The 21610-nt window shown below is 40.9% G+C and overlaps 1 protein-coding gene across 6 annotated transcripts in view; it reads left to right on the forward strand.

Moving 5' to 3' along the window:
* LOC109029730 (unextended protein) overlaps nucleotides 1-21610 on the forward strand; it is a 197435-nt gene that overhangs the window by 133783 nt on the left and 42042 nt on the right. For all 6 annotated transcript variants that reach the window (XR_011900842.1, XR_011900841.1, XM_072306317.1 and 3 more), the window contains exons 8-9: nucleotides 149-285; nucleotides 8381-8516. Coding sequence is in view for 4 of the 6 variants with exons in the window: in XM_072306317.1 (XP_072162418.1) it covers nucleotides 149-285; nucleotides 8381-8516 (273 nt within the window). In the remaining 2 variants the exon portion in view is untranslated. The remainder of the gene's footprint in view (nucleotides 1-148; nucleotides 286-8380; nucleotides 8517-21610) is intronic.

The raw sequence follows: 21610 nt of genomic DNA on the forward strand, positions 1-21610 counted from the left end.
ATGAAAAGTTCCTAAATTCAGTCATTAATTATTAATTTTTAAATGTATAGCTCTGCTTGAAAATAAATCGTTCCAATCAGGGTTGAACCAAATCAGCTTTTAATTCCTTTTTTTCCATTGCTACTCATTTTCCAATATGTGATTTCAGGTGTAGACCCTTTCAAACCAGACATCATATCTGAAACGATTTTAATGAGAATGTTAAAGCAAGATGTCTTCTTCAAAATCACAATTAATACAAAAGATATAACAAAAGATGATCTGTCAACGTATATCTATCAGCAGGTAATTATTGAATTCTAAAATAACGATTGCATTTTGGAATAAGAATTAGAATAAAGTCCAACCGCCCCAGCTGTTGGCCATAGCTCGTCATGCTTATGTTTCAAAGCGAACGGTTGGAGTATTGCTGAAACACACAGGGGACCAAATCTAGGATAAGGGAAATTGGATGGGAGTAGAGGACCGCTAATGCTGTTTCCATCTGCATGGGAGATTCAATAGGGAAAGTGTATCAATCCTGATCTGTTGTCAGAAAGGAATAGAAGCTGCGTCGCTTTCAGCGTTAACCCTTACCATGTCTTGTGTTTGTTACCTGAACGACTGTTTGGACAGCTTTGGTTTCTTTATTTCAGATAAACCCACCTCAGGCCCAATTTTACACCTGGCTCCACCCATGCACCCCGTGCTGTACAGGGTAATCCAAAAGTCCCTTCCACCCTCTCTAACTTTTTACCTAATTGAGGTAAAGATTTGAAACTCGGGGATGTTCCTAGGTCAAAGGGAGCTACTTTTTTGCCCCCCCTAAAATTTTCAGGGGGCCCCCTGGGGGGGGGGGGGCAGCGGACCCCATCTTTTAATTTTCAAATGGGAAGACCCCCTTTGTGATAGCTCGTTTGAAAGAGCATAAGAAAAGAAAACTTTTCGCGCAAACCCGAAGTCGATATCTCAAACCGTTTCAAAATGGCGGCCGGTTAAAGTTCAAAATGGCCAAAAATTCACACCGGTTATTTGTCGATGGATTTACGCTAAAATCGGTATCTAGTGGTATTTTGACATGAGAAAAACGAATTTGACCTTAGATTTTTTTTTTAAAAAACGAAATTTGTAAAATGGCCGCTGGTTAAAGTTCAAAATGGCCGAAAATTGCCACCTCGGTTTTTGGCTGATTGATTTGCCTAAAATTTGGAAATTGAGGGTATTTTGGCATAAGACTAACACATTTGAACTTAGATTTCTAAAAAAAAAAAAAAAATTTTTGGTCATTTTGAACTTTAACCAGCGGCCATTTTAGAAATTTCGTTTTTTTTTAAATCTAAGGTCAAATTATTTTTTCTCGTGTCAAAGTAACTCTAGTTACCGATTTTAGCGCAAATCCATCGACAAATAACCGGTGTGAATTTCCGGCCATTTTGAACTTTAACCGGCCGCCATTTTGAAACGGTTTGAGATATCGACTTCGAGTTTGCGCGAAAAGTTTTCTTTTTTTATGCTCTTTCAAACGAGCTATCAAAAAAGGGGTCTTCCCATTTGAAAATTAATAGATGGGGTCTGTTGCCCCCTCCCCCCAAGGGGGCCCCCTGAAAATTTTACTGGGGCAAAAAAGTAGCTCCCTTTGACCTGGGAACAACTCCCAAGTTTCAAATCTTTACCTCAATTAGATACAAAGTTAGAGGGAGTAGAAGGGACTTTTGGATCACCCTGAATACAATTGGTAACATGCTTGATACATTCTTTGGGATACTGTGCATTCATGTCTCACTGTCTTAACATGACTAAACATTCTTGGTATACTACGCAAGCAACCTTTACGCATTCCCTGTAGAATGCTGCTCCCTCCTGGGATCCTGATGCTGAAGCAAAACATCCAAAATTCTCTTAAAAGCAATTACACTCTTTAACAATGATTGTTATCATCGCAGGAGAAATACACTTGACACTTGTCACATTACAACCTAGTTGAGCATTGAAGTCCCTTGCAACAATAATCTTGTTTTTGGGTTTGACTCCTAACAACTTGGTTTGCAGTTCCCTGTAGAATGCTGCTCCCTCCTGGGATCCTGATGCTGGAGCATAACATCAAAAAATCTCATAAAAGCAATTACAGTTTTCATCCTCCAATCTTCTCCTGTTATCATCTCAGGAGAAAAACTCTTGACACTTGTCACATTAACTCTGTTTCGCACAACTACACTTACTCCTCTGCATGACCGCTGTTCTGCTGGTCTACCGCTGTTGCACCAGGTATACTTTTCGTTGTGGAAGGTCGAATTGATTTGGTGGGTTACCTGTTGCACTGCAACAGTGCAACATCTGTCTGGAACCTGTCGAGCGTCTTTTCTATCCTTTCTTGTTGCGATTTGTCATTATAGGAACTGACATTCCATGTCGATATACATATTTCTGTATTTTCTGGTGTGTTTGAAGTTTGGAGTTATACTTTCTACTCTGATATCATACTTTGGCTGGGGTTCCGTTGGTGGAGGGACAGAAGAGAGTGCTTCAATGGGTATGATAACTGAGTTATCTTTGGATATCTTTCTGCCACTGCTTTGTAGAGACATGATATGATGTTGCTTTCTCTTCCTCCTTAGTTGTATGAAAGGTGGTTCATTGTGTTTGTCTGGAATTCCTTGGATTACATCGAGTGATCTGAGTCTAGTGTTACTGACTGTTAGAAACCACTCAGTGATCCTGTCATAGTGGTTTAAACTTCCATCTGTTCCACGAAGATAACAGATTCTTAATGTTGGGTCTCCAGATCATATTTTGTAGTCAGACCCTCTTTCATTAAATATATGAACTTGGCACAAAAGCATTTGGCAAATGGCCTGAATAGTTTCCGATCCACCATAGCAATTAGCGACATGGCCTAGCCTTTGAATGGAAATGCGAGCTCTGATTCCTTGGTCTCTATGCACATGCATTGCCATGAATTCACTATCCTGACTGGCTGTCTCAAGTACGTTATATAAAACGCCTGGCTGTCTCTCATTCTTGATCAGATTCTCACAAATGATCAATCTTAGACGAGTCGCGCCTCCTTCAGTTACTCTTTCTGGACAAACGGTCTCCATTTGATGTAGTAGTGCTCTGAAAAGGCAACTTCCATCTCCAGAAATTTTTTCGACTTGCACACTTCCCGCGGTCACTGATATTCTTTCATTATTGCTGACGCTTTTCCGCTCAACACATGCACTTTCCTTGCAGTTCCTGTTTAGTGGAAAGGCAGTAAACCTTCCTTTAACTCATTCTACACTTCATAAGCTTCTAAGCTTTCACACACTACCTCTGTACAAACAACCTACTGACAGAAGAAAACGCATCTATTAGTCACTACAAGCTTGGCAAAGGAGGGAAAATAAGTAAAAGCGAAAGCAAAAGCAAAAAAAAAAAAAAAAAACCATAGGAGGGAGGGAGGTGTGGCCTAGACCGCGAGCTTTGCACTAACCCATGTAAGAAACCAACATAAAGCAAAACCAGCAACCAGCAATATAGAAGAGAAAAAAAGAAGAAAAAGAAGAAAAAAAAGAGATAGATAGATAAATATGTAAATAGATAACAATTTAATAGCTTTGACATCGATAAATACAGATGTATCATACATATACTTGATCGTTCTAATCCCGGTTCCGATCACATTTATTTCTTTGACGTCGCCTGACACTGGAAAGTTATTCAGGGCGCCCGACTGTACTTTATCCTGTCCTCTATAAATTTAAGGACCATACAAAATAAACAACTTAAAATGAGACTAAGGTCACAAATAAATAAAACATAAAAAAGCGGGACGTATCGCAGCTATTACAAGCGCATTTTCGACCAGAAATAAAATTGAAAAATTAAAAAATAACTCGAATGCATTAGGTGTCACAATAACAACGGTGAGGCTCAGTAAATTTGAATTACTTAACAATTTTCCTTTTTTATTTCCGGTGGGCCGATTAAGTCGATTTTCATCTAAGGGCTATTATTTCGCAAAATTGTGTTGTATGAAAACTCAAGGTCCAACCCCATCAATACTCCTGAAAGAACATCTCAAACTTTTTCCTTTTTCTGATAGCATAATGCAATAAAGCGATTAAATTTATTGGTTCAGGGGCTGTTTTCTTCTTTGGAGGTTTTTTTTTTGGGGGGGGGGGAGGATGAGAGAGGGCAGATAACATTCTATTTCCAATTCTTTCTTTTTCTGTTTCCATTTATATTTATATTTCTAATGCTAGGAGGACCAAGCCCATTCCAACCCCTCAAGAGCTACATCCATCATGGCTTTTCACTTGCCACTTAAAGCGAATATATAGGAAGCAAATTAAATGATAAAAAATGAAAATATAAAAATTAAAAAAACTGAGAAGAAAAAAGACACGGCCTCAAAAGACATACCGTCCGTTCAGGCTCAGACACCGAAAGTTCCTGGTGCTGGAGCAGTAACGTTGACTGCTCTGGGTTCGGTGGATGGAGCAATGAGTGTGGCACCGGAAACTTTCGGCTTCTGAGCTGGGAACAGATGGTATGTCCGCATTGCGTGAGTGTGGCTTTCACAGTCGGAGTTTTTTTTCTCAGCGCGTAAAACGTCTGTAAATGTCTGTGTATAAAATGTGTGCGTCGGACCATTTTTAGCTGGTGCATATTGGGGTTCCCCACACAAAACTATTACGTGAGCAGAACTATGTCATTTCAATTAAACGCCTTGAGCAAAGTCTTAGCAGTTTAGGCGAGGTCTATTTACTACCGCATAGCATATTTAGACATTTTGGACCCGACTATTGACGATTTTTGAAGTTTTGACGATTTTTTGGAGAATGGAATATTTATACCAGATTCTCGAAAATTTAAGCTAATAGACATCCAATGGACGTCCTTTGGTAAAAATTGAACATGGAGGGTGGGCCTGCAAGATATGCAAGTATTTTTTAAAGAATCCTATTGATCAATATTGCCATTGAATCGCTAATTGCGACGGTAGTGGAAAAAGTTCATTCCTATATTTCATATCTCTTGAACTAAAATGATATAGACTAAAACTTATGAAGCGTACATTAGCTTCACTTTAAGCCCAAAATGTTGAAACTCGGATGCAAGGCTTGCCAAAAATCTCAATTTAGTACAGAGACCGCAAGTCTCGTCGCGGCCTATTCACCTTACAGCACACTGTAGCAGGTCGCACCAAAGTTCCTTAACTTTTCTTCAAAAGCTTAGAGTGATGGTATCAAAGATGTTGAATTTTGTTTGATCCTCAGATTTTCAGCTTCAATTTGGTACTTTGGTTTGACAATAGAAACCAAAAGATTGGAGAGAAATTAAAATCTTTGGAAGAGTGCCTCAATGCCTCTGTAGCAGCACATGTTTGCCTCTTACATATACTGCACAAGAATCCCTTTCTCCAAAAAATAAATCACTCCGGTTGCCTTCCAAAAATCAAAGAAAAATAAAATAATTCATACAATCTAATATTTGTTCAACATATTCTTGACCCTAAAGTGTATTTTTGCACAATATTCACTCCATTTGTGGCCGGTTGATAGGTAAACATGCGCTGCAGAGTCAGGTCTTTTCATAAAATCTGACTTTTCGCGGGTCAGTTGATAGGATTTGCCAAATCAAACCAATAGGCCAAGTTGAAAATAAATATATGAGAGCTAAAAAAAATTGTCTTCCTCATTTCTTCCCACTGAAGAAAAAATTGGGGGACTGTAGTACACTGAAAGGAGGACATGCTGCAACAATGAGTAGTCTCAATATTTAGCAATTCGCTAATTTTTAAAGCTTCAGGAAGTATTACCGGCGTCGTAGAAACTTAGATAGTTCGACTCTCCTGGTGGTATAGTTTTCAGGAAAAAGAATATTTTCGATCTGAAACAAGGAAGAATTTTTTTAAAATATCTCGAAGACTTACCAAAAAACAAAATATCGAGCGCATATACTTTTTGAATCCTGCTTATAGCAATCTACGATAGATGCGGAAAAATGCCGATCATTGTGGGTGCTTTGATAACAGTTGTTTCTAACAAGTGTGCATTTGTGAGGCTTTATAGACGTTTGTTTTTTGTAGGTATAGTTTTTGGTATACTCGTCGAGTTCCCATCCTCGTCGCTGAGGGAATGACTTAAGTCTATTATTTTGAAGTTTCAGGGCTCTGGCGTAAATAAAACAAATTAAACTGTCATCTCTTCAAATCCGTATTTTGAGTCCAAAAATTCCAAAAATTCCAAAAATATACAACTTATCAGCATTTCAACTTCATTAAAAATCCTGAAATTTAGATCTAGGCCTAAGACGATTTTCTATTAAATTAAACACTGAACTATTCAAGAGAAGCGCAATTTTCTTAATTTTTTGGAACACTTTATATATTCCAAATTGAATTGTGAAAAATTGGAAGAAAAATATTCACAGGTTTCCCGAAAAATTCTTGTTTTATTGAGGGAAAAATGGCAACGTCTCAAGGTTCATACAGCGTTCTTTCTTAGCAAGTAGTAAATATTGAGTAGTTCGGATAAGGTTTCATTTTCATAATGGAAAATGAAATGAAACACAGGTTAGGGTAAAGTTGCTAAGGTGAGCATGAGTAAAAATATGGCTACAGGAGGAAAACGAGACCGTACCGAACCAAGCACAAGCAGGAGAGGGCGATGAGGAAGGGCAAGGGAAGCTGACCCAAAACTCTCTAAAGCCAAGACAGAGGAAGGACAAGACACCAAATTTTCGAGGCCCCTGAAGTTCTCGGTCAATGGCCAGGCAGTGGTAATTAGCGCGCGCGTTGTAAATGGTGGACAATAGGGAGGGTACAAAGAATTAGCAGGCCTTTACACAAAAGGAAGCATCGAAGATATTCTCTTCTGAGGAGCGCTCTTCGGCCGGTGACGAGCAAACTCTGCATGCCCAAAGGCAAAGAGTGAACTTTTATGTACTTGGACTGCTGCGTACTCACTCTCTGGAAGTTTTATGAAGGCATTTTTGGGGACCGGCTTAAGAGCGGAAGCAGCTAGAAGAGTCGCTCTCCGCTCTCGAGAGCACTCTCGGTCCCTGATCTATCAGAAGATCTGTAGCCGGATCTATTCAGATTAGTTCTGAATCGCTCGGAATCACTGTCTTTTAGATACGCAGCTCGCATCTATCAAGGTCAGTAGATGAGGAAAGTAAATAATCAGCCTGCAGGTGTGCTTCTAAGTAGCCGAGTTTGTTGATCTATGTTGCAAGGTCGATTTCGGTATGACCCACTTCGTTCGTAAAAGGGCCTTTCCGCCAGTCATGCTTGGCTTGGATTATTTGCAACCTCTTTTCTGAGACCTGGTCTATTCGTCATTGATTTTGAGAAAAAATAAGTTCGAGCACAATATGATGCCATAGTCGCACCTATTTTACTAGTTTTGGGAATTTTACGCATCATCATTAACCCTGATAAAAACCACCCTGGTGCTTTTTCGATGTTTCACCATAAAATGTCGAACACCGTGTTTTAATCGGAAAATGGCATTCATGAGAAACATTCTTTTTTGCGACACTGTCCTACGCGCTGAAAAGGAATAGCAGTGTCCTTCTTTTCGCTCATCAAAACGTTTCTTCGCCGGAATATCTCTTAACTCTCCTATCTCTGTGAATGGCATTTCTTACTTCCTTTCTTGGCCATTTTAACTTCAACCAGGAAAAAACACAAATAAATAAACCCCTACGTCCAAAACAAGCACATTTTCACTAGACACATGTAGCGATAACTGTGCCGTAAGGAAGATTTCGATACTACTGAATGTGTAATGGTTTTTCATGCGCACATTTTAACATGCTGTCCTGTCAACGCTTCCTTGGATCGAGCAAGTACTATGGATAATAGATGGTCATTGGTAACAGCTGTTCAGTGGTGCAAACCCTCGACTTTACGAATGCTCTCGTGAGCTTGTGGGAAAATCCTGCCGAGTGCGGAGATTTCCCGCTTTTGTCGGGGTCTTGTCTTACATATTTTGTTTGCTTGCGTATCCGCATATCAGACATTTGTTGAGAGTTCCAAGGGTTCCTGAAAAAGTTATGTGAAAGAATGATGAATTTTGACTTGACATCCGCCTTTTTTACATATAACACTGCTTTTGCCTGATTTCTCACTCCAGAATTGAGATCTGGGTCTAAAAATTTGTACACATGCTTTTGAGAGTCCGTACATTCAAAAAAGCTGTTCTCCCTTAAAATGGCGTATGTAGATATCCGTCGTTCTTTCAGATAAGGCTTCATATTGGACCGTAACAGAAGCTATGGCACCTCTGTAAAGAGCCCTTAAAACTGCATTATACCTTTATGAGATCAGTGCATTGCTGGCATCTTTGTTTCTTTGCATTAGATTCCAAATTTTGAGAGTTTTAATGGAACTGAGTTCTCTCCTTTTTCTCAGGGTAAACCTGCTGATTATTTTATCCTGATCTTGGAGGGCCGAGTTGAAGCCACAGTCGGTCGAGAGAATCTCATTTTCGAAAGTGGGCCATTCACTTATTTTGGAACTCAAGCGTTACAACAAAATATAGGCTTAGGTATGTATTTCTTTCTTCCCACTAAGAATGTCAAATGGTCTAAGCATTGTCACAGTATGTAAGTAGAGGGTGTCCCAGGGTCCGTGTCGAAAAATACAGAGGGATTGGGAGGTCAGAATTAATCTTTTTCGTCGTTTAAACATGAGTCAAAAGTCAAACCGCTCGGAACTATAGGGATGCAATGTTATGGTAAAAATCATTTTATTTAGATGTGAGGCTCTCTTTTGAGAAAATTGTCTTGAAGGCTGGCATTAGGCAGGAATGTCCCTCTGAATTTTCATTCAAAAATTTTAAAAGAGAATTCTGGTCAGAGGGAGAGAGGGCGAGAATCTCCCTAGTATAAAATATTTATCTTCAGAGAAAAGAAAAAGTGTTATACAGACAAATGCTGTGAGAACGCAAAGAGGAGATTCTCCGATGTCTCTTGTGTTCTTTTGGTGGTGCAAACTGTTTCCAAGAAATTCGACGTGAAAGATGGAAAGAGGTTGTTCCAAAAACGCCGATTTTGGCCCCCCCCCACCCCTGGATTTGGCCCAAACTTTGCTCCTATGTTGTACTAAGTGTCCCCGATGCTTGGGCAAAATTTCAGCACCCTCGGATAATTAGGGGGGAGGGGGCAGAGGGGCAAAGTTGCAATTTTTTTAAAACTTTAAAAATCGATATCTCGCGAACGGTTTGAGTGTAAGTGTTGCGGTTTGCGCTAAAAAACGTCAAAAAATATTCTCTACAAGAGTATTAATGCTGTTTGCATGGTTGCCTAATTTATCGTGGTCATAAATCGACTTTTTTCGATTTTGAAGGTTCGACTTTTTTTCGTTTTTCGGCTCTCCTCTCCAGGCGATCGTTGCTACGTGAATATAAACCTGTTGATGTGATTCTCCATAAAATTCTGCATCTACCACACTTTGTTTGACCTTGGGGAAACGATTCGTTCGTGAGTTATAGCGATTTTTCTGCGCGTTACCGGTTACGCGCGGGCGGCATATCGGCGGCGCTCCATCCCGCGCGGGCAAGGCAGGGGTTGTTTCACCTCTAGGGTCTTATATTCATGCTGTAGGCTGTAATTATCGATATTTTCTCCTCCCCCCACCCTTCCCCTCCGATAAATATTTTAATAATACTTCGTTATACAGGGTATCCCAGACCACCCGTAACAGGTCTTTTTCTCGGTTGGTTTAACGATTTTTTTTTAACGAGTTTTTGGTCAAACGATGCGTTCGTGAGTTATAGCGATTTTTCTGCGCGTTACCGGTTACGCGCGGGCGGCATATCGGCGGCGCTCCATCCCGCGCGGGCAAGGCAGGGGTTGTTTCACCTCTAGGGCCTTATATTCATGCTGTAGGCTGTAATTATCGATATTTTCTCCTCCCCCCACCCTTCCCCTCCAATAAATATTTTGATAATACTTCGTTATACAGGGTATCCCAGACCACCCGTAACAGGTCTTTTTCTCGGTTGGTTTAGGTAGTACGAAGTGGGGGACCGCGGTGTTGAATAGGGAATTGATCCCAAGGAATCCGAATTTCACGGTCCCGAAGCCCCCCATGCCCCCTTGGAAGGTAAAGAAGGGGTCACGATCCCCAAAGTCGGGAGACATTGTGCCTCCCCCTTTTACCCCCCGAGGGTCGCTAGGGGGGCCTCGGGACCGTGAAATTCGGATTCCTTGGGATCAATTCCCTATTCAACCCCGCGGTCCCCCACTTCGTACTACCTAAACCAACCGAGAAAAAGACCTGTTACGGGTGGTCTGGGATACCCTGTATAACGAAGTATTATCAAAATATTTATCGGAGGGGAAGGGTGGGGGGAGGAGAAAATATCGATAATTACAGCCTACAGCATGAATATAAGGCCCTAGAGGTGAAACAACCCCTGCCTTGCCCGCGCGGGATGGAGTGCCGCCGATATGCCGCCCGCGCGTAACCGGTAACGCGCAGTAAAATCGCTATAACTCACGAACGCATCGTTTGACCAAAAACTCGTTAAAAAAAAATCGTTAAACCAACCGAGAAAAAGACCTGTTACGGGTGGTCTGGGATACCCTGTATAACGAAGTATTATTAAAATATTTATCGGAGTGGAAGGGTGGGGGGAGGAGAAAATATCGATAATTACAGCCTACAGCATGAATATAAGGCCCTAGAGGTGAAACAACCCCTGCCTTGCCCGCGCGGGATGGAGCGCCGCCGATATGCCGCCCGCGCGTAACCGGTAACGCGCAGAAAAATCGCTATAACTCACGAACGAATCATTTCCCCAAGGTCAAACAAAGTGCGGTAGATGCAGAATTTTATGGAGAATCACATCAGCAGGTTTATATTCACGTAGCAACGATCGCCTAGAGAGTAGAGCCGAAAAACGAAAAAAAGTCGAACCTTCAAAATCGAAAAAAGTCGATTTATGACCACGATAAATTAGGCAACCATGCAAACAGCATTAATACTCTTGTAGAGAATATTTTTTGACGTTTTTTAGCGCAAACCGCAACACTTACACTCAAACCGTTCGCGAGATATCGATTTTTAAAGTTTTAAAAAAATTGCAACTTTGCCCCTCTGCCCCCTCCCCCCTAATTATCCGAGGGGGCTGAAATTTTGCCCAAGCATCGGGGACACTTAGTACAACATCTGAGCAAAGTTTGGGCCAAATCCAGGGGGGGGGGCAAAATCGGCGTTTTTGGAACAACCTCTTTTTGTAGCAAGTAGGCAAACTATACAGGGTGATCCAAAAGTCCCTTCCACCCCCTCTAACTTTTTACCTAATTGAGATAAAGATTTGAAACTTGGGGGATATTCCTAGGTCAAAGGGAGCTACTTTTCGGCCTCCCTCAAATTTTCAGGGGGGCCCCCCTTGGGGGGGGGGCAACGGCCCCCAACTTTGAATTTTCAAATAGGAAGACCCCCTTTGTGATAGCTCGTTCGAAAGAGCATAAAAAAAGAAAACTTTTCGCGCAAACCCGAAGTCAATATCTCAAACCGTTTCAAAATGGCGGCCGGTTAAAGTTCAAAATGGCCGAAATTTCACACCGGTTATTTTTCGATGGATTTGCGCGAAAATCGGTATGTAGGGGTATTTTGACACGAGAAAAACGAATTTGACGTTAGATTTTCAAAAAAACCGAAATTTTCAAAATGGCCGCCGGTTAAAGTTCAAAATGACCAAAAATTTATTTTTTTATAAATCTAAGTTCAAATGTGTTTATCTTATGCCAAAATACTCTCAAATTCCAAGTTTTAGGCAAATCCATCAGGAAAAAACCAAGGTGAAAATTTTCGGCCATTTTAAACTTTAACCGGCGGCCATTTTGCAAATTTCGGTTTTTTTGAAAATCTAACGTCAAATTCGTTTTTCTCGTGTCAAAATACCCCTACATACCGATTTTCGCGCAAATCCATCGAAAAATAACCGGTGTGAAATTTCGGCCATTTTGAACTTTAACCGGCCGCCATTTTGAAACGGTTTTAGATATTGACTTCGGGTTTGCGCGAAAAGTTTTCTTTTTTTATGCTCTTTCGAACGAGCTATCACAAAGGGGGTCTTCCTATTTGAAAATTCAAAGTTGGGGGCCGTTGCCCCCCCAAGGGGGGCCCCCCTGAAAATTTGAGGGTCGCCGAAAAGTAGCTCCCTTTGACCTAGGAATATCCCCCAAGTTTCAAATCTTTATCTCAATTAGGTAAAAAGTTAGAGGGGGTGGAAGGGACTTTTGGATCACCCTGTATAGTAAAGAGTCATTCTGTTGTGGTGCATTTAAGCGGAGGTGGGGCCATGGCAAGTGGACCTTCCTTTGCCCACCCCACTTCAGCTGCATGGGTCTCCTATCCGGGTCCAAATTCTCCAACTTTAGCATCCATTCCTTGGTAATGATTGTTCCCACAAAGAAATACACGAGACATTGCAAGGTCACCTCCTTGCGATCAGATAGCATTGTGAATTTTGGTGTTGATTCTGATTTTTCATTAAAATTTATCAGAAAAGTATTCTGGGGCGCTTTGGAAGGTTGTTTACCTTTTAAACATGACAACTTCTCGTTTTAGTATAGATAATTTTTTTTTTTCTTTTTTTTTTTTTTTTTTTTTTTGCGCTCTTACCAAAATGAGAATATGTCATGTTCAAAAGGTAGACAACCTTCCAAAGCTCGCCAGAATACTTTTCTGACAAATTTTGATGAAAAATCTGAATCAACACCAAAATTGTTCAAGCTGTCTGAAGCTTCACGACAATCTGTCGAGAAGGGGAATTGCACTTGAAAAAAAACATAAACTTTTTCTTCTCCTTGCAAACCTAACTTACAATGAAAGCAGGTACTTGGTACTCGCCTGTTGGTCTTACATAGAGAAGCAATCGATCAATAAAAAATTAGACAATCCACGAAATGCGCTCTGGGAAATCACTGGTGCTAAGTACTCCATTTTGTGATTGGTCGAACGATTTGCAGTGCGCTAAAACATGTGCATAATCAGAGCATCAAAGGAATTTCCGTTGTGACTTTTTCAAAAATGTCATTTTAATCTTGCCAAAACTTTGTGAATCCTATGTATAGAACATCATTGTGTTAAAACAATCAATAAAATTTTAAAAGAAAGGAAAACTGACCAAAATTTGAAGAAAATCGGACCAACAATAGCAGTATTGCCCATTAAAGAACTTGTAATTTCGAACGACCAAGACGAGAGGATAGTCGATTTTCGGCTTTGCTACTATTCACATTTCTAACAGGTTACCATACTTCATGCACTCTCTTCACTCTTTTTTCTGAGACGGGCTTGATTTTGGACTCTAGCTCAAAGGACTTAAAAGTCTTGTTTAAAGAAACCGACTAGAAAACTCAAATTGATAGAAAATAAAAAATGAGCAAAACAAGAAATCCCTTGAGAAATTATACCCAGGACATAAATAACTCAAATGAAAAAAAAAAGAGATAAAAAAACCTCTCTGAATTTGGAAGTTATATAAACTTGAAAATGTATAAACTCTTTGATTAATAAACATAAAAGAAATGAGAATCTAAAAGTAAAAAAAGACTTTACATTCCATTCTACTGTGCCTGTCAGATGTGTGGATGTTTAGTCTTACAGTTTTTAGTTTTAGTTCATTGGTGGCTAATAATATTACCTGACTGTAGCATAAAAATGCCATCCAGCATAGGGCAGGCTGGAAGGCTGAGTTTCTCAGCGCCCGGCCGGTCGGTCGGCGGGGCGAGGGAGTCCGCCGCCGGCAGAGAGTATAGAAGGTTAGAGGCCCGACTCGATGCTAGGTAATTGAAACAGAAGCGCTCGCAGCGCGCTCGCTGGCAACGTACGAAACTACTATTTTCTATTGTTTTCCAGTGACTAGCGGCGGGTATGTTGCTACCGGACCACCTCCACGTAGGCAATTTTTTATACATCGTCCGTCCGCAACTCTCGCTTAGCCAATCAGCGCAGTGGTATGGGATTCCGCTCGCCGCGCACTCTCGCGCCAACGTACGCAACTGCTTGCTCACGGCTCCAACTTCTGTTTCAATTCTTCCCTATCCAGTCGGGCCTCTAACCTTCTATATTCTCTGGCCGCCGGCGGATTCTCCCAAAAAGCCCGGCGTCATCACTGCGGCGACTTCTGTCATGCTCGTCTTCACCGAAGAGCCCGACCGAGGTTGCTATGTCTACCCCATCTCTGGAACAGCCAATTCCCAATCAAGGGGACCCTGTCGCCTCTTGACGCAGGGTGGCATCTCGGCGTGGTCTTTCCCCGAGGACGAGCATGGGTATGACATCAGCCAGATGTCTGGCGCTGAATCTGACTATTTCAGCCGAGTTTCCCACGGGAACGAAGGTTTGAGGCCTAAAAATCCCAAGGAAGGCGAGGCTCGACTGATTTAGGGCGATTCAGTCTCGCGCTGAACTTCGAGAGTTTCGCCAGAAGTTTCGCCGCAGAGTGTTCGGAGCCAAGTCGCCCCTCGAGTCGTCCGTAAGCTTCGACCTTCCGCCCCCCCCTCTCGTGTCGCACGGAGTATTCTAACCGTTTCGCCCTGTTGTTAGTGATCGTTTCGCCCTTTGCTCTATAAGATAGTCATGAGATAGTGCGGTAGTGGCAGTGTTACGAGCCGGCTTGGAATAAACGGCTCAACACAATTGGTTCGTCTTTCATTCTATTTTTCTCCCACTTATTTCGTCCTCTTAGAGGCAGCAGAGGTCATTTAGCTTTCAGGTGGGGGCCGGTAGCCACCATGCTTCAAGTGGTGGAGCTTCTGGGTAATAAAACAATACTCCTGGGAGTGTTTTACGCCCTGGTGCCGTTTAATGCCCCATAATAAACAACTTGACAGGACCATCCTATTTTTTACATTTTTACAGCCATTACACTTTTTTCTCCTTTTTTTTTTGTATTTATTGTTCTCTCTTTTAAATCCCCCCCCCCCATCGATTTCCCTCTTCCCGTTTTCACTCCGGTTCACTATTAATTATCCATCCCCCCTTTCTTTCGATTCTTCCCATGCTGATTTCGTGTTACTAAATTTTACAGAGTCCTCGATTTCAACCAACAGCTCTCAATTAGCGGAAAGTTACTGCCGCCCCCACGCCGCAATTATTTAATTTCTTTTGCAGTTTTTTTTTTTTTTTTTTTTTTTTTCATTTATTCCATTTATTCCATTTTTTCCATTTATTAAAGGGTTCCAGAAATTTGTATTGTATTTCTTGTCGTTTCGAGTGATTTCCATGCTAGCCTTTTTTTCTTTTTTTTTTCTTTCTTTTCAGTTATCGCAGATTTTCAGAAATTTGTATTGTATATCTTTCCACTTTCCCTTACATATTCCCATAACGCCATACAGGGTGTACCAAAAGTCCGTCCCACCCCTGCTAACTTTTGAACGAATTGAGCTAGGGTAATGAAACTTTGGGAATGTCCCTGTCTCAAAGGGGACCATCATTTGGGCGGGTCAAAATTTTGGTCCCCCCTCGGGGGGGGGGCAACTTTTTTTTCAAACGGCAACCCCTGTCTTGTGATACCTCATTCGAAAGAGCATAAAAAACTAAGAATTTTGGCGGAAACTGCAGATCAATATCTTAATTTTTGACCAAGTTATGATAGGTCAAAGGTCAAATTTGACCTATTTTCAAAAAATCATAACTCCGGTTCAAATTATCGTAAAGAAAACAATAAAACGGGAAAATTTACCAAATTGTGTCCGCTTTTAAGTAAAAATTGCAGAAATCACTTCGATTTAATTTTAAGGGGGGGCTCTGACCCCAAAATACGTGAATTCAAAGGTCATTCAATTTTCCCGCAAAATAAGCCAATTTTCCCTAGATTTGCCTCCACATTATCTCAGTAAGGTCAAAATCAGTTCATAGTCAGAGAGCCAGACGACTTTGAGTGACAAACTCGGGATACATGTTTTGACCCCCTAAATCGATAGCCTTGCATGCACTGAAACGGAAAATGTTTGTCTGCCGCCCTCTAGCCTGTGCCATCACCCTCATCTAGGCCCTCAAAGTGGTCCAAAAAACACCATCTGGTGACAAACTCCTGACGCTCGGCAGACAAGTCTATTATTAAAGATCATACCCAGGGTGACTAGAAAAACTTTGTCTGCCGCCTTCTAGCCTGTGCCATCACCCTCATCTAGGCCCTCAAAGTGGTCCAAAAAACACCATCTGGTGACAAACTCCTGACGCCTAGTGTGGTTGCAGATGTACTCCTGTGAGCAGCTTGTGTAATAAAGTTTGAATGATACATCATTCTCTTCGTTTTTTCGTGTAGAATCCGATTTTCGATGTTGTCAAGTCCAAAAATGATGCTGGTGCCCCCAATTCAAGATGGCGCCCAAAATGGCCGCCCCGGGGGTCAAAATTCCAAAATTTGAGAATATTGTCGAGTTTGGTATCCATTTATATGTAATTTTGGTCGTAGAATTCATATCTGGTGTCAAAAAATAATTTCAACCCCTTAGGGTCCGTCAAATCCAAGATGGCGGCCAAAATTTCAACTTTAATGATAATTACCCAAGATGCACCTTTCACTGTCGAATGACGTGTCTTCATTTATGTTAATTAGGTCAGAAAACCTACAAGGGAGGTCTACAATGCCACTGCACCCTATGGAGGGCCAGGGTTCACCCCCTCCTACCCCCAATATGGCCGCCGCGGAGGGCATAAATAGTGACATTCTCTCAGAACGTCATAGTAGGTGTCCATTCCTATGTAATTTGAGGCGTAAATTCCAAATTTCAAGTCATAAATTGCAAATGTGAGACTTGCAATGGCTTATATCCTATATGGGGCCAGGGGAACCCCCTCAACCCCCTCTTCTTTCTAATATGGCTGCCATGGGGGGCATAAATAGTGAAATTCTGCCGACTTGTCTGCCGAGCGTCAGGAGTTTGTCACCAGATGGTGTTTTTTGGACCACTTTGAGGGCCTAGATGAGGGTGATGGCACAGGCTAGAGGGCGGCAGACAAACATTTTCCGTTTCAGTGCATGTAAGGCTATCGATTTAGGGGGTCAAAACATGTATCCCGAGTTTGTCACTCAAAGTCGTCTGGCTCTCGGACTATCAACAGTACGTTGGCAAGTCCCCAAATTTCGGGAAAAGTTAAAAAAAACGAAATTTAAGGTGATTAAATTTGACCGTTTAAATAGATCGTATTCGATACATCAAACGGGTGAGATCGTATCGATATCGATTGGTTCAAAACATAAACATAGCCTCAAAATTAAATTCAGAAATCTAAGGAAACGGGTCTTTTGTAACAGATTTTTCATTCTTTTGAGTACCAAATGCCAATGTAAAGTGAAATTGTCAGGAAATTTCTCATTTTCGGCTTTTCCGACTTAAATCCTTCTAGTTGGGTTTGAGGTTATGTTCTATTGTTTTGAACCAAACGATACATCGAACCGTTATCGAATACGGTCTATTTCGTTTTTTTTTCACTTTCCCCGAAATTTGGGGACTTACCAACGTACTGTTGAACTGATTTTGACCTTACTGAGATAATGTGGAGGCAAATCCAGGGAAAATTGGCTTATTTCGTGGGAAAATTGAATGACCTTTGAATTGACGTATTTTGGGGTCCGAGCCCCCCCTTAAAATTAAATCGAAGTGATTTCTGCAATTTTTACTTAAAAGCGGACACAATTTGGTAAATTTTCCCGTTTTATTGTTTTCTTTTCGATAATTTGAACCGGAGTTATGATTTTTTGAAAATAGGTCAAATTTGACCTTTGACCTATCATAACTCGGTCAAAAATTAAGATATTGATCTGCAGTTTCCGCCAAAATTCTTAGTTTTTTATGCTCTTTCGAATGAGGTATCACAAGACAGGGGTTGCCGTTTGAAAAAAAAGTTGCCCCCCCCCCCCCCCCCCCCCGAGGGGGGACCAAAATTTTGACCCGCCCAAATGATGGTCCCCTTTGAGACAGGGACATTCCCAAAGTTTCATTACCCTAGCTCAATTCGTTCAAAAGTTAGCAGGGGTGGGACGTACTTTTGGTACCCCCTGTATGTATTACGTATAGCTTGATTAAGTTAGTTGTTTATGTACCTTTACACTCTTTTACGTTTTCTTTTTTTTTGTACATTCGTTATCTCACAGGTTTTGAGCAAAGCAAGGATTCCCTCTCCGTTTCTCCTCTACGTACTTACCCGTATTGAGTACCTTGGTTAAGTTAATTGCTTAGTTCCCTTAGGTGGTTAGAGTCTTAATTGGCTTTTAACATAGATAGGTAACTTTAGGTTTGACCGCAACTGCTGGCGCATAGTTGGCCAGTTTTTGAAATGGATTCTTCTGGTAGATTGCTGTAAGTTTTATGAGTTAGGTGTTGAGCATTTGGACAGATCTAAATCCCTAAAATAATAATATTCTAATTTCCCTATAATATAAGCAGTTTCTAATTATTCTAATGTAAATGTAACTTTTTAGCTAAACTTAAGACCCAGGACAAGAAATCTAGCCATAAATATTTCCGTTTTTGCCCATTTATTTCCTTTTTCACGTTTCGTTTCTCTCTCTTTTCGGGGTTAAATCACTTAGCATAACGTCATTGAGTTAAGTCTCCTAGAAATTAAAACTAGCAGCTTCCAAATTGCTCCGGCTGAGCGCGCAAAGTCGGACCACAAAGAGTTCTCCTCTATTTGGTCCACTTTAAAGTTTCTTTTAACTACTGCATGTGTTATCTAGGGCCAAGAAGACCGGTCCTGCCCGCCACTAGGGTGCTGTCAAACATTAATCGACCCCAACTCCCATACGCAACCAACGTACAACCGGGCTTAACCGTTTCAGTAATGCGCAGGCAACTTGCGACAGTACAAACAACATATTTAGGAATCCCAGCAACCCCAAACCCGCAATACCACATAAAGCAATCTTGCGGAAAGTTGGAGCCACCTCAGACTTCCAGATGCGTCGATGCATACCGTGATTATATTCTTGAATACAAAGTCATTTAGACTAAACTGGACCGACATCTTACCCTGCCTAAGACAAGATAGATACATACTGCCAGACCATCCCACCAAATGCGCAGTGATAATAGATATACTTAGGTCGCTAACCCCAGAAACCATAATATCCTACCTGAATCAGGCTCTCAATGTGTCCATAGAACAACACCCCAAATACATTATTAACGTATACACAACAAAATACAATTCTCTAGACAAGTACGCAGCAAAAGTTAACTGACAATACCCAAACCTACAGCCAATCGAATACGACGAGGAAGGGCAACCCAAGAACCTACATAGGCTAACAGTGCAACGATTGGAGATCGAGCTAGCCAAGAAACAGTACGTCTGCAACTACAGTAAGGTAGACTACGCGCGAGCTGCCCTACGTCACATCGTAAACAAGAGCGAAGGAACCCCATCGCCGCCACCAGCAGACACGCGCACACGGAGACAGGGAGACTTAGAAAGACTTCCGGAAGACTCAGCATCCCTCTCGTTCAACAGTAAGCAAAGGAAGCCGAACGACCCTCAATTCCGGCCGGGACCAGCAAAGCAGACCGCAAGCAATATCCCATCCGGGACAACCGGGCGAGATTCTGGAATCATTCCAGTGGAATTCTCAGCTCTGTTCAGACCAGCCGAGAGTGGACAACCTACAGGGAGGACCCACTGGACCCAGCACCATCAGATTCATCAGACGCTGACTCCCACCACACCCCCCTAGTAGCAGAACCACAGAAGAAAAAGATAAATATTATTTACGAAAGTTAATTTTTTTTATATAATGCATGCATACAGAAGTGTTAAAAGTGAACATTTTTATGTAACCATTATATAAAAAAATGTTATAATTTTCGTGAGCTTTTCGCGAACATACTAAAAATTCTTCTAATTCGCGAAAAGCTCACGTAAATGATGACCTATTTTTTTATATAATCGTTACATAAAAATGTTCACTTTTAACACTTTCGTATGCATGCGTTATATAAAAAAATAAAAAATGTGTGTAAAAAAAAAAAATACCTTATCTAGCTTTTATCATTTTTCATAGATTACGGTCAGGTCTGTACTTTGATTTTTTTTTTATATAAGCGTTAAACGTTTTTTATATAAAACGATCATTTAGATAACAGATATGTTTTTTTTATACTTTTTTTAGAAAAACAAAATTTGTTCTGCTACTAGGGCCAATCGTTAAGCCACACAGATGGGCAAGTAAATGAACTAGGCAAGGTCTTAAATGCATTCAACCTTTCAGATGACGAGGAAGAGAATCACTGCGAAGAACAAGAACATCCCAATCAGAACAGCCAGCCACCAGCACATAGAAAATCCAGAAGCCATAACACAGAACCCGGACTTCGTCAGACTCAAAATCCCATTCTTCCATGGCCCACAATTGGAAGACATTGTTCAACATCTAAGACGATTCGATGTAGAAAGAGCGGCCTACAACTGGAATGAGGCTACGGCAAAACGAGTCCTAACATATTTTTTAGGCGACTCTGCTGGGGATTGGTTCGAAATACAACAAGACGCCCTAGACAACCTAGATTGGGCACAGATAAAAGAAGCCTTTAAGGCAAGGATTAAACCTAGCGTCGATAATAACAAGTTAGTGATAGATTTTTGTGGTTTCAAAAATACGACTTTTAGATACTTAAACTTTTTTAGATACTTAAATAATTATTTAAATATTAAGTTGTGCCGAACGTGAATTACTCTTTCAAGAACAGATTCCTCTAACCAGTCTAAACAAAACCATCCAGGGGTCCACGATACCCTTTCACAGCATCGTGGTGGTGGAGGCCTATACGCCTTTGAAAAAACAAAACGGCACCGCACTCGATACTGTGAACTAGTTAGGAGTGAAAAAATCTCAATATGACGGCAAGAAAAAAATTTTGCCACCGTATAATCTAAAGTGAGCTTGTAAAAATAGGGAGAAAAGACTCAAAGCAAGCAGATCTCAAAAAAAAAGACAAGTAATAATCACTTAAATTTCAGTAGAATTCGGTGGAAGGCGTTACACGCATAATAAAACTCGACCTTGTAATTAATCACTGTATAGGTAATATAAGTAAGGATAGTAAATTTCACGAGTTAACAAGGAAAATCTCATGTAAATAGTTTATCACCCAAATACGAGGTACATATTCCATTATTGTAGGTTTAATGAATAATATAAATAATTTAAGCCTCTGAACCATACAAATAATAGAAGTAAACAAAGGGGAATATGCAAGATTAATAATTATTTTTATAATGAAAACATCTACAATATTTTTCTGTGCATGACAACCAAAAGTCCATATAGAATCTCCAGTGCAAAGATCAATAAGTTTAGCATATAAGTTTAGCAACCTTTATAAGTGGGTTTCTATGGATTAATAGGAAAAGCAATTAATTGCAATAATAATAAATTAAGCATTAATTTGCAAAAGCGAAAATTGTAAAAACCATTTAGGCATACGTCCAAAAAATCCTGAAATAACAGACAGATAGGGGCAGCAACCTATCCTCCCGCGCACTAGTGGGCAAAATTAACGAGAGAGGAGAGGCCAGAGGGAGACGGGAAGCAGAGAACGGTAGATGCGATGCTAAAGGACTCCAATGATGCATCGGGACGCCTCCCCCCCCCGGCCACTCCCTACTAGCAGCCAGGAG

Source organism: Bemisia tabaci, chromosome 1 (assembly GCF_918797505.1).
Source record: "Bemisia tabaci chromosome 1, PGI_BMITA_v3".
Lineage (NCBI taxonomy): Eukaryota > Metazoa > Arthropoda > Insecta > Hemiptera > Aleyrodidae > Bemisia > Bemisia tabaci.